General features: G+C 41.7%; 2 protein-coding genes across 2 annotated transcripts in view; both read left to right on the forward strand.

Moving 5' to 3' along the window:
- Window positions 1-1961: 1961 nt before the first annotated feature.
- Window positions 1962-7219, forward strand: si:ch1073-224n8.1 (zinc finger protein GLI4). The gene is made up of 3 exons (XM_046839460.1): window positions 1962-3048; window positions 3491-3996; window positions 4122-7219. Exons 1-3 carry the CDS (start codon window positions 2828-2830, stop codon window positions 5093-5095), a joined length of 1701 nt encoding a protein of 566 aa, XP_046695416.1. The 5' UTR covers window positions 1962-2827; the 3' UTR covers window positions 5096-7219.
- Window positions 7220-11216: 3997 nt separating this feature from the next.
- ltbp3 (latent transforming growth factor beta binding protein 3) overlaps window positions 11217-13600 on the forward strand; it is a 36234-nt gene continuing 33850 nt past the window's right edge. The window contains 1 exon segment of the mRNA XM_046839857.1: window positions 11217-11778. Coding sequence (XP_046695813.1) covers window positions 11535-11778 — 244 coding nt within the window. The 5' untranslated portion in view covers window positions 11217-11534.

Here is a 13600-nt window from a genome sequence, read left to right on the forward strand (position 1 = left end):
CATGTCACGGAGAAGGTGTTTTACTGCAGAGCAAATCAACTTTTTTTTATCGGAAAATAAGCAGTGTATGTTGTAAGTACAGAGCAGGGAAACACTCAATTATTTTGCTGATCATGTTTAAAGATCTGGGACGAGTGGACACAGGAACACTGTGGAAACTGTAGTCCAGTACAGAGTGAGACGTTCAATCAATTCAGATATTAATGCAAAAAGACAAGAGTGAGACAGAGAAGAACGCTGTTATCTACAGTGCCTTGCATAAGTGTTGACCCTCCCCTCCCCTCCCCCGTACATTTTTTTGCATTTGGCAGGAAAGCCTGGACACGGTGTCAGGTTATGAATTACCCCTGGCCAAAACTTCTCTGTATTGTCCAAGAATTAAATGGTTTTTTTTTTATATCAGCTATTTCATGTATTCTGAGTTTTCTACTGTGTCCTGGTACAATTATGTAATGCAAAAGATTGTTTAAACTCATTCTAGGTGTATTTGGTGTTTTTGTAATAGGATGGAGATCAATAGTAATCTAAAGTGATCTGTTATGATCTTTATAAAACTTTAGGGATGTAGCAACCTACAGTGATCAGATGTGATCTATATTAATCAGTAATGAGCAAGTGATCTATTGTGAACTGCCGTGATATACATTAAATAGTAGTGATCTGTAGTGATCTCTTGTGATCTATATTAAACCGTAGTAATCTGTAGTGAACTATAGTGATCTATATTAAATAGTAGTGCACTATCTATTGTGAATTTTAGTGATCTGCTGTATATTGAACATTAGTGATTCAGTGATCTTTAGTGATCTAAATTAAACAGTAGTAATCTAGTGACCTATAGTGATCAGTTGTGATCTAAATTAAACAGTAGTAATCTAGTGACCTATAGTGATCGGTAGTGATCTAAATTAAACAGTAGTAATCTAGTGACCTATAGTGATCTAAATTAGACAGTAGTAATCTAGTGACCTATAGTGATCTTTAGTGATCTAAATTAAACAGTAGTAATCTAGTGACCTATAGTAATCTTTAGTTATCTAAATTAAACAGTAGTAATCTAGTGACCTATAGTGATCTGTAGTGATCTAAATTATACAGTAGTAATCGAGTGACCTATAGTGATCGGTAGTGATCTAGATCGAACAGTAGTAATCTAGTGACCTATAGTGATCTAAATTAAACAGTAGTAATCTAGTGACCTATAGTAATCTTTAGTTATCTAAATTAAACAGTAGTAATCTAGTGACCTATAGTGATCTGTAGTGATCTAAATTATACAGTAGTAATCTAGTGACCTATAGTGATCGGTAGTGATCTAAATTAAACAGTAGTAATCTAGTGACCTATAGTGATCTTTAGTGATCTAGATTGAACAGTAGTAATCTAGTGACCTATAGTGATCTAAATTAAACAGTAGTAATCTAGTGACCTATAGTGATCGGTAGTGATCTAAATTAAACAGTAGTAATCTAGTGACCTATAGTAATCTTTAGTTATCTAAATTAAACAGTAGTAATCTAGTGACCTATATTATATAGTGATCAATATTATAGTGATCAATATTAAACTGTAGTGATGAATTTATCTACAGTGATCAATATTAAATGGTGTTGATTTAGTGATCTGTAGCAATCTATTGTGATCTATAGTGACCTTTAATAAACTGTAGTGATTTAGCGACCTGTAGTAAACTATGGTAATCTGCTGTGATCTATATTAAGTTGTAGTAATGTATCGAGCTTTGCAGTCATCTGTTGTTTTCTATAATGACTGGCTAAAAGCCTGGCATTTATTTTACATTATAAAGCACATAAAGACACTTAAAACAAGGCGTTGATTCATGTATGTAAATGTAATAAATAATCAGTTTTTCATTTTTATTTTCATTATCTTATATTAAATGTATTTTTATTTATTGATTCATATACACATTTAAAAATAATCTACACTGATGTATTAATTGTATTACTTGTTATACTGGGCAATTTTTTTTTTTTGATTAAATTCATTTTATTTTCTCTCTCTGTACTTTTACTCTCTCGGGGGCTCTACGTGCCTGGAGGACCAGAGGAACTTTTCGTTCCCAGAATTCCTCAGAGGAAGGACTTCTTGGTGTTTGTGCAGAACCGCACTATTAAATCCATCTTTGTACAAAAAAAACTTGTTTGTGAAGACATTTACACCAAAATCACTCCTGTTCCGAAACATCAGCCCGCTTCTCCGCTCTCTATCACTCCGTTCATGCCTTCAACCGACCCGCTAGTGGCTAACAAGCTAAACAGGCACATGCTAGCTGCTTCCGGCGCACTTTGATGACGCGACAGTGCGGTTTAATATGATATTTAAAGATTTGTATGCATAAAAGTCTTTAGGGAGTTTTTGTGTTGGTTTTTAAATGTATTTGGACCTCATGATACACAAAACGACTCCGTGACACGACTATACTGCTCGCGGATGCTGCGGTGAGTTTGACGTCATCACCCCGCGACGGAATTTTCGACCAATCGGAAGTCAGAAGCGGCCTTCTCGGGGTTTTTATTGTGGAAGCGAAGAAAACACGGGGGTCGCGTCTGCAGCTCGGGTGTGGGGTGTGTTTGCGTTCATTCGCGTTTTGTTTTTGTTGTTGACTGGTTAGAAAAGGAATGCGCTTTAAAAGCACACGGGACTCGGTTAGTGATCTACGGGGCGCTTGAGTAACGCTAGCGGTAACCGGAGCTCTGAATGGGTTGACGGTGTTTGTGCAGCACCACCGCGCTCACGTTATTTCACGTTAACCAGTCGCAAAAAGCGGAGCCGAGAGAGCGGTTGGATCGAGCGGAATTTCGCGATGAACTCGAAGCGGAACAACGCGGGCGAGAACGGAGGAGGAGGAGGACGCGTGAACCAGGCGAGCAACACCCCGGCGGGCGGCGCGCACCGGAAGCCGGGCGTCGCGAGCTCCCCCGGTAAAGCTGGAGCGCGCGTGGACCGGACCGAGCACGCGCACGACATCAGGAGCACCACCGTGTCCGTGTCCTCACTCAGGTCCCGCCTTGGTCCCACCATCAGGTACAAGTTTCTCTGGTTTCGACCTGACCGAGTTCGCCAAACTGTTTCAGGCAGACGGTTGCAGATGTTACCCTCCGACTTGTGATGTCACAAGTACAATTTGCATGTTCGGGGCCTCATTTGCATATTTCTGCGTGAGCAGTCTGTTTGTTCGCGGCCTAATTTCCATATTGGTGCGTCATGCTGGATACAAGACAGGAGGAAATCTATCTATTAAATAGTAGTTCTTGTTATCAGCCTTTCACTTCACTAATACTGGAGACTCCTTCCCTATAGATCCCTGTGCCATGTTTCTTCCTTTTTTCACGTAACTGTGAAGGTTAGATTTGTTTAGTAGACTAATTATTAGTGGTTGGTCCTGTGGTAAATGGTGGTTGGTTGAGGGAACAGTATCACACTTACAGCAAACGGCACCATTACAATATATTTTTTCCACCATCAGGTCCGCTCTGTCTTCTGCTGTGGAGACACTGCTGGGCGAGATCGCTGCAGTGATGTCAGAAACCGAGGATGAGCTTCTATCCAAAGAACGTGAGAACGAGAGGCTGAAGGCACGACTGGACACCTCGGAGCGTGAGCTGAAGACGCTGCAGGAATGCCTGTGCAGTGCTCAGAAGCTGATCGATCAGCTGCAGGGTCCGTTCAACACTCATCCCCCGCTGCCTTCTCCCATGCCCGGGCAGCACGGCTACGCCAACCCAGCGCAGCCCCCCAACGCGGCTCGCCTTACGCACCGCGGCGCAGGGGACGACACCGACCCCCGCTGCTTCTCCAACAGCGAGGCGGAGCTGAGCGGTGCGCTGGGCGACGCCATACATGGTTTTGAAGCCAGAGATGAGTTCAAAAGCTGCCACCTGTCCATCCAGGCGGACGGCACCGTCACCAACAGCTACTACGATCCTATGACTGTGCACGCTTCCGGCATGTGCCACGACGTCAACAGGGCAGGTGAGAGAACCCGCTAAAATATATACGTCTAAAAATATCATACGATCGTTTGAAAGTGTGTACGGAAACGGAAAAAACAAAGATTTAAAATAAACGTTGAGGTTGAAGTTGTTCTCGGTTTGCAGGTGAGATGAGCGATCGACGTCTGTCCCATCCTTCATCACACTCTCCCTACGGAGTGAAAGAGGAACAGGTGGGTCCCACCTCAGGTCCGGTGCGTGTCCGAGGCGATGGCGAGCACGGTGGCCAGAGCGAGTGTGACCAGGGTTACGGTCACATGGTGGAGGAGCAAGGCGTCCCACGTTCTCGGAGACAAACCGCCAAACACACCCCCTCTTCCGGCTCACATAACGGGCCCTCTTCTTCCTCCGCTGGAACTCCTCCCCAGGGTCCGCCCGGCCTCCGTACCTCCTCCAGAGTCGTGTCTGGAACGTCCTCTAGGCAGAGCCCCGGTACGAGCGACTCCTCCCCCGATGGCCGGCGTCATCGGCGCCCACCCACTGAGCTGATGGGCGAGGTGGCCGGCGATCGTCCTCACCTCTGTCTGGAGTGTGGCAAGACGTTCCGCCTGCTTTCGAGCCTGAAGAAGCACCTGCGCATCCATACGGGCGAGAAGCCGTACCCGTGCAGCGTGTGCGGTCGGCGGTTCCGCGAATCCGGTGCGCTCAAGACGCACCTGCGCATCCACACGGGCGAGAAGCCGTACGCCTGCAGCGAGTGCGGCGCGCGTTTCCGCCACCTGGACGGTTTGCGCAAGCACGGGCGCACGCACACGGGCGAGAAGCCGTACGCCTGCGGAGTGTGCGGCAAACGCCTCAGCCGGCTGCAGCACCTCAAGCACCATCAGCGCATCCACACCGGCGAACGCCCGTGCCGATGCCCTCTGTGCCAGCGCTCGTTCCAGGACGCCGCCAGTCTCAGAAAGCACCTGATCAGCGTGCACCAAGGAGAAGCCGGCGCCGAGGAAGCCCACGAGAGGATGGCGGGCTCCCAGCTCGGAGAGCATGACCTGCAGGGCTCCGTGGAGGACGAGGAGATAAGGTTTGAGATGTGGGAGGAAGAGCGTGATGAAGGCGACGCCGCCGTGGACTGCGTGTAGAATCCCAGATCATCTGCATTGAGCAAAAAAAAAAAAAAAGCATCCCGGTTTTCTGGAGCGTGTTTTTCCAGAGCGCTTCAATTGTATTATATCCTGATGAGTAACCAGATTCCCGAGAGCCGCTGTTGACTGAAGGACTAACGCTTCTGAGGATCGGTTTGCTCTCTGTGACGTGACATGAACGCATTTTCGGTGTCACCATTCTCACAAACGTACTTCCCAGTTCCTGGTTGTATGTCGTAGTTAGTAATAATGTAATATGGGTACAATAGGGAATCAAACTATTTCCATCATGGATACTATTAATAGTCTCTTTCTCTTATGCATACATTTATGTCGCTCCCCCAAAGGCATAAATCAGTTGGGAAATACGAAAAAAAAAAGGCCCTGTGCCCATAAAAAAACTAAAAACGCTCACGTTCGCAATAAATATTTACTTTCCACAATATTCTATTTAAGGTTTGGATTTTTAAACTTGAGATTTCAAAAGTCCTGATATTTTCACAACCTTTTTTTTTCTTTTTGCTCATAATGAATTGCTTCATTTTAGCTCATTTGCATGTAAAAAATTTTCTGGTCCTGAAATTGCGTTTTTCTTTAGCTCTGGTCTTTTTTTTTTCTCTCATTCTCTCAAACAGCAGCCTGGTTTTGAGTTTTGGTGAAGGAGGTGACGTCGTTTGTGAGGAAAGAGAGTGGATGTCAAGTGAAGGGCTGAATAGAAGTATGAAAAAATTACATACCACTGCTTTAAAATAGTCTAAAGGGAAAGATAATATTCACGAAAGTATTGATTGGGTCGCGTCGAGTAAACTGTAGTAATTTAGTTTAGAATGACAAAAAAAAATCTCAGACCTGAAAAGTGAAGACTTGATGAAAGTTCAAGACGTGATCCAGGCACGTCTTTGTCCCATAAAGCGAGGGGGTAAAGAGAGAACCCTTTGGTTGAGTCACTGTCGCTGTGTTTATTGTGAAACAAATGTATAAATAAAGTCCTCAGAAAAGAAACCAAAAAAGAGAAACATGCAGCCCTCTTCTGGTCAATCATTGTAACTGCAGGTTGGAAATTAATAAAGGTGGTGTGGTTTTTTTTTTTTTTTTATTATTATTATTATTTTTTTTTAAAGCCCTTTTTTTAATACTTCCCGGCTTATTAATATTCTTATTTTCTTTCTGTACAGTTAATAAATAAACCAAATCCTTATCCTTTTTTTGGGCAGGAAAAACAGTATGTTTTGAGGTTTATAAAGATGGATTTGGTTTTTTTTTTTGTTTGTGGTTTATTTTTTCTCATTTCATTTGTCTGTTTTTTATATCACCCTTGTTGATATTTTTATAGTTTTTTTTTTTTTGCTATTTTTTAGTATAAAAAAAAAAAAAGAACCGAGACGTTATAACGTTTAGAACTCTGCTGCCCCCTTGTGGATTCATAAAATAACGTATTTGTAAAGCTGTTTTTTTTTTTTTTTTTTTTTTTTTCTTGTTTGTTTATTTTAATTATATTTCTGTTGTGTATGGCTGAATACAGTATAACTAGAGGAAAAAGTTGATGTCAGAATCTTTAGATTTTCTGCATATTTCAAAACCTAGGGAAAAAAAACCCGGGGATGAAAATCTTTAGGTTCTTGTGTTCGAATTCAAGAACAGATTGATTTTTTTTTTTTTTATTTACATTTGTTTTGGTTTTAATTCTTGATCTCCTATAAACATTTGTGAATATATATATAGCATATAAAGCAATGTTTCACGTTTTTTTTAACAGAAGTTTTTTTTTATGCCGTTCACATTTTTGTTGCATGTTTCACTCGATATTCTACCCCATTACTATCCCGCAAGTTTGTAACCCTTCCCCACTTTTTTTTTTGTTTTTGTTTTTGTTTAGTGTATAAAAAATAAATGCTCTGTAGTAGATACTCTAAAACTAATCCCACCATAAGCTGTGTTTTATTAACACTTCCTCTTGTAAATAAACTTTCGATATGTATCTGGTTTTAGTGTTGAATAAATGTGTGTAAATTGAAAGTTTGTTAAAATGTTCCATACAACTGAAAAAATTGTTTTACTGTTACTGTGTTACCTTTTTCCCCCCAATAAAAGCGAGCATGTGGTTTTTTCTTTTTTTGTAAATCTGAAGTCATGTCTTTACTCATAAGTACTCATAACACCTTCTGGTTGATACCAAGTTGGTGAACACCTGAGCATAAGGTTGATATGTGCTTCTTTGTGAACATCCCATTCCACATTAATTCTCCATTTGTCTTTATAATAAGCTCCTCTCTTCTGGAAAGATGTTCGGCTGGATTTTTGTGGAGATTGATTTAGCCAAAAGGGTGTTGGTAAAGCCAGGTAGGTGAAGTGAGGATTTATGGACAGTAGAAATTGAAACCAGCACACCACCCTTACTGACTGACATCTTGCCAGGTGAGAAGACGGCTGGTCGTATTAGCCCTCAGGATCTTAAAGTCTTGTGCTGCTCAGCTGTCTGGTGTCCTGCAATACATCTTTAACCTGAGTCTGATGCAGGAAAAAATACCAGTGCTGTGGAACATCTTGTGTAGTACCGGTACCTAAGAAGACAATCCATTCTGGCTTTAACGACTTCAGACCGGTCAAAGTCCACTGTGTCCTGCATCGCTGACTATTAGATAGGGCCCAGTTTGTACACTTGGGGAATTCCCAGTCTGATGTTGTGGTCAGTAACACAGGAACACCTCAGACAATGTTCCTCCAGAACCCTGGTGCTACACTAAACAACAACATAGAGCTACAACATCAAGTGCAAACAGTGCAGATGAAAAACAGTACAGACAGACAGACAACACAATGTGTGATAAAGAATGATTAAGATGTTCTTTATAAGTGTAAGTTTGTCCCTGATGAGTGAGCTGGTGGCGACTGGCTAGGAGAAACTCCCCGAGATGGCATAAGGAAGACACCTTAAAATGAACCAGACTCAAGAGAAACCCGTCCTCATCTGAGTGGCACCAAATGTCCATTTATTACAGCTAAACAATGTTGAGGTTGAGTCCTGCCACCTGCAGAAGTTCTCTGATGACTCGGCAGTGGTGGGGTGTATTAGGGATGAACAGGAGTCAGAGTACAGAGGACCTCTTTGTGGAGTGGTTCACCAGGAACCATCTGCTCCTGAACATTCTTAAAACCAAGGAGATGGTCGTGGACTTTAGAAAGAGTGAAGCTGTGATTAAACCCGTTTCCATCATGAGTGAGGAAGTTGGGGTTTTACACGGTTCAGGAAATCATTTACACCGTATTCCATTGTACTGTACAACAACTCAACTCTATATAATAGATGTTAATTGCAACTTTTATACACATCCATTATTCACTGTCACACACACACACACACACACACACACACACACACACACACTCTGAGTTAATCAGCACGTTTCATTATTTTTTCTTCTTATTCATCATCCGTCAGTATTGTATATATTTATGTTACAATTAATTAATTACATTGTTTTTTGTTGTTTTTTTGAGACACACACACACTCGTTCAGTGTGTTTAACGGTAAAACCTTAGAGACGTCTAACACATGAACATAATTCAGGGTAAAGTCTCTTTCTGTGGATTTACACACACACACACACACACACACACACACACAATTTTGTGCTATGTGACCCTGTTCAGCATCAGAGATGCCTCTTCTTGTACCAGTAATGTGTGTGTGTGTGTGTGTGTGTGTGTGTGTGTGGTTATCCACAGTGATGGGGACATTCCTTCCCTCACTGTCTGACTGTCTTAATGTATGAATGTGTAAATGTGTATATGGGTATACTCCATGTCCAAAAATGTAAGATATGTTTGTGACTTCTTTCCTACATTCTGTGTGTGTGTGTGTGTGTGTGTGTGTGTGTGTGTGTGTGTAAGACTGTCCAGACTCATGCCGTCATTTCCGTAGCGACTGAAAGCAAACAATCTTACTTTTCTCGAAGGAAGTGACTCAACGCCTTCTCCCACTTTTACACACACACACACACACACACACACACACACACACACACACACACACACACACACACACACACACACACACACACACGTGCCTGGACATGCTTTCTATCATCTCATTCATATCAGCACTACTTACTTTTCCCTCACACTCATGCAAGATTTGCATCCTGTGTGTGTGTGTGTGTGTGTGTGTGTGTGTGATAGCCAACAATAATGCACATTCTGTTTTCCAGTCGCTGCTCCAAACTTGTGATCCAAACACATTCCAGAGCTTGTGATGAAAAAATTAGGACACCTTCATTCACACACACTCTATTTCAAATGCACACACACTATCCACACACACACACTGTCCACACACTGTATTGGAAGAAAACACTCACACTTTCTACACACACCCAATCTAACACACACACTTGTGATCATCTCCGGTTTCCAAACTGGCTGACTCATGGTTTGTGTGTGTGTCACTGTGGTCACTATGAATACCCATCTCTGCTTGTTCAGGAGGCTCGTGAGCTCAGTCGTGACGCAGGAGATGCTCCTCACACTCCACCAAAACACATCGGCCTCAGCTTCTGTTCTGCTGGGAATTTCTTCTTTCCAGACGCTTCGGATAACACACACACACAAACACACACACACACACACACACACATCACCCATAACCCTTGTACATGCAAACCTTTCAGGCAGTATCATTATAGAGTCTGGAAAAGGTTTAAAATGTTCACACACTCATTGCACAAAAGTATTGGGACACCCAGCTTCCACCCATATGTGGTTCTTCAATAAACTGTTACCACAAACTTTTACAGGACGTCTTTGAACATGGCATGAGATTTTCCCTTTACTTGAACTTGGAGAGCCAAACCTGTTTAAGAGAGATGTTTGTGCACAAAATGAGCTCCATGAAGATCTGCGTTCCATGGGTTGAAAGTGTGTGGAAGATCTTCTTCTATAAACCCTATCGAACACCTTTTTTTTTGGGATGTGAACGCTGACTCCACCCCAGGCCTCCTGACCTCCTCACCTACATCAGTACCTGACTTTACTAACACCTTTGTGGCTGAATGTATCTCCTTCAATCACTACAAAATCTAGTGGAACATCTTCCCAGAAGAATGAAGGTCATTATAAGGCACATAGCAATTTTATAGTCAGGTGTCCTGATTTATCAGTAGTATTGCTGACAGGTCACAGGGTATAAAGGGACGTACTGCACCATGTGATCACGTCAGGAAAACGTGGGCAGGTGCATTTGGATACGTGAGATCCTGAAATCCAAATCATATCCAAAAGTCAAACATCTGCTCACGTTTGAAAAAAATCTATACATAAAAATAATCAGGAAAATGAAGCCATGTGGAAGAGATATGGAAATGAACATTCAACAATCACATGCAAAATACAAAAAAATAAATCTCATGAAAATGAACAAAACATGTTGAAAAAAAATCTCACGTTAAAATAAGTTTAAAATACACGGGGAAATTTCACGTTCACGTGAATGTAAGACTTCCATTCGATACGCTTGAATCTGAATCCGTGTGTGTGTGTGTGTGTGTGTGTGTAAATGAACGTCTGATGGAGCTCCAGGAGGAAAGAAATAACAAACCCACTGCTGCTCCTGGTGGTGACGTGCAGCACGTGGATGGAACCGATTCTTTGTTCAAATCTTTGAGCTGATTCGACTCCACTGGTCATTTTTTAAACAAACGATTCGGGGTTTACGAATAATAATAATAATAATAATAATAATAATAATAATAATAATAATAATATTATTATTATTATTAATAATAATAATCATAATAATAATTATTATTATTATTAATAACTTATGATAATAAATGTAAATAATTTGTAAAAATTGTATTAATAAGTACAATGCAAAATGTTATTAATAATAAGAATTAATATTATTATTATTAAATAATTAATATAACAATAAGGATGATAATAATAACAAAGATAAATATGATAATTAATAATAAAAAAGAATAATAATAATAATAATATACAGTATAAACATGCAAAAAAAATTCAGGCAGAACGTGTATGATTTCAAACAGACATCTCTTCCTTCTTCTCCTCCTCCTCCTGTTGCTAACTTTCTCTAAAACTTTTAGATGCACGCACACACACACGCGCGCGGCCGCGTACGCACACACACACACACACACAGCTGGAAGATCAGCAAGTAAAAAGGAACACGGAGCGGAGAAGAAGGAGAAGAAGGAACAGGAGCAGGAGAAACCTCGATGCTGCTTTCTTCACTCCTCACGAGCTTCTGGACTTTAGGATGTGTCGCGCGCTGCTGGTTATTAATGTCCCGGTCCTAATGTCACTATAAAAGAGTGTGGTGTTTTGGTGTTTTTTGGAGTTTTTGGTGTTTTTTTTCCGTTCCCTCGCCACTCCTACCGAGCCGAGCGCCGAGCGCGCGCGCGAGATGCCAGCATGCGCCCGGTGACGCTGCCGTTGCTGTTGTTCGCCTGTCTCGCGCTCCGGAGGCCGGCCGCGTGCCTGGAGCGCGTGTCCGCGCGCGAGCGCTTCAAGGTGGTCATCGCGCCGCTCATCTGCAAGCGCACGTGCGAGCGCAACGGGCATTGCCGTGACACGTGCGAGCACGGCAACAACACCACTCTGATCGGGGAGAACGGACAGGCCGCTGACACCCTCACAGGACACGGCTTCAGAGTCGGTAGGTCCATCCGTCCATCCGTGCATTTATCCATCCTTCCATCCGTGCATTTATCCATCCTTCCATCCGTGCATTTATCCATTCGTACATTCTTCATCCATCAATGCGTACATGTATCCATCCTTCCATCCGTCCGTACATCCATCCATCCATCCATCCATCCATCCATTCATCCACCTTTCCATCCATCCTACCACTCATACATTTATCTATTCAAACATTCTTCATCCTTCATACATGCATACATGTATCCATCCTTCCATTCATCAGTACATCCACCCATTCGACTTTCCATCCATCCTTCCATCCGTACATTTATCTATTCGTACATTCTTCATCCATCCATCCATGTGTACATGTATCCATCTTTCCATCCATACATACATCCATTTATCCATCTATCCATCTATCCATCCTTCCATAAATATTTTCATGCGTAAATGTATTCATCCATCTGTCCACCATCCGCCCATTCATCCATCTGTGTGTTCATCTTTCCATTCATACATATATCCATCAGTCCATCAATCCATCCATCCATCCATCCATTTATCCATCCATCTAATACAGGACTGGTACTTTAACTTCACTCTCTCAACTCCACAACACTCCTTTATTTATTTTTTTTTTTATATTCACCTGCTCCATACTGAAAGTTGCCTAAATGTGTCAGAAACAGGAAGTACCTCTGACGTCACACTCACACAGTAATAAAGCACTTAATCTTGATGGTTTATTTGCTTGATCTAACGTTTGGTGTGTTACATTGTTTTAACCTGTTAAGAAACCAAACGTCATCTGTATAATTATCCGCTGGATTTTCTATGTGGTAAACAAAACATCTAGGGTATTATCATAGCACAAATGGGCTACTTCTACTTTCATGACTCTAGTAGAGCAGGTTGTCATGGTTATGATGTATAAGACTCGTTCGCTTTATCATCAGAGGATCTTCATCATACATCAAACAACAATCAGAGCAGCAGCTCTTGCCAGAGGTGGTATTACAGTGGTTTTGAGGATGTTCCAGCATACTGGGTTTTGGTTTCTACGTAAAAAGGTGACGCGATTCGATGTGATTTGATCCTTTATCCAACAATCATCAACCATCAAAAGATCATGATGCCATTAGGGCTCTCTGACCTATCGCTGAATTGCATTCTGGGATGCCAAGTCCACCATTTCCACATACTACTGCGAGACCTTGATTATAACATTTTACTACTACTACTAATAATAATGAAATCTGCAATCAGCATTTTTAGGAGGACAAGCACCAACACCAGCAGTTTACGTATGAGTGTAATTTCAAGTGTTTCGTTAAAAAAGCTTTTTTTATTACATTTAAGTTACGTTTTAATAATATTATATTATATATAGTCCTCTAATATGTTTATTCAAATAAAGCTAATTACAGTGTGTTTATTGGGGCGGGGTTTCACTTACCAAAAGAAAAGACTCACAGCAGGTCGTAATTATGACCTCCGTCTTTATAAATGTTTTTTTTTTAATGTTGTTATAATCCGACAGCAAACATGTCTGAGGTAGAAGTTTTCGAGATATTTCGAATAAACGTGGATCACCACTGGGCCCGTTTTAAACATGAGCTTATGTGCCTGCTGTAGAAGTCTGTCTGGTCTGGCTTCTTTTCTTTCTTTCGAGTTTTGTAGGGAAAATGCTTTTTTCGGAGGACGTTAAGTCTCCACCTCCACAACAGCCACAACGCCGGCGTTTCTTCGCACTCTCGCTTCGTCAAACACTACAATTACGCCTGGGTTTGATTCTTTCCTGGGTTTTCAAGCGTCACCAGATAGATGGGATT

Source organism: Silurus meridionalis, chromosome 25 (genome assembly GCF_014805685.1).
Source record: "Silurus meridionalis isolate SWU-2019-XX chromosome 25, ASM1480568v1, whole genome shotgun sequence".
Lineage (NCBI taxonomy): Eukaryota > Metazoa > Chordata > Actinopteri > Siluriformes > Siluridae > Silurus > Silurus meridionalis.

Excerpts from the sequence above, each read along its gene's own strand:
- si:ch1073-224n8.1 (XM_046839460.1), top strand. The coding sequence starts at position 2,828 with ATGAACTCGAAGCGGAACAACGCGGGCGAGAACGGAGGAGGAGGAGGA. Across the intron at positions 3,049-3,490 it reads CGCCTTGGTCCCACCATCAG|GTCCGCTCTGTCTTCTGCTG; the intron begins GTACAAGTTTCT and ends TTCCACCATCAG. Across the intron at positions 3,997-4,121 it reads CCACGACGTCAACAGGGCAG|GTGAGATGAGCGATCGACGT; the intron begins GTGAGAGAACCC and ends CTCGGTTTGCAG.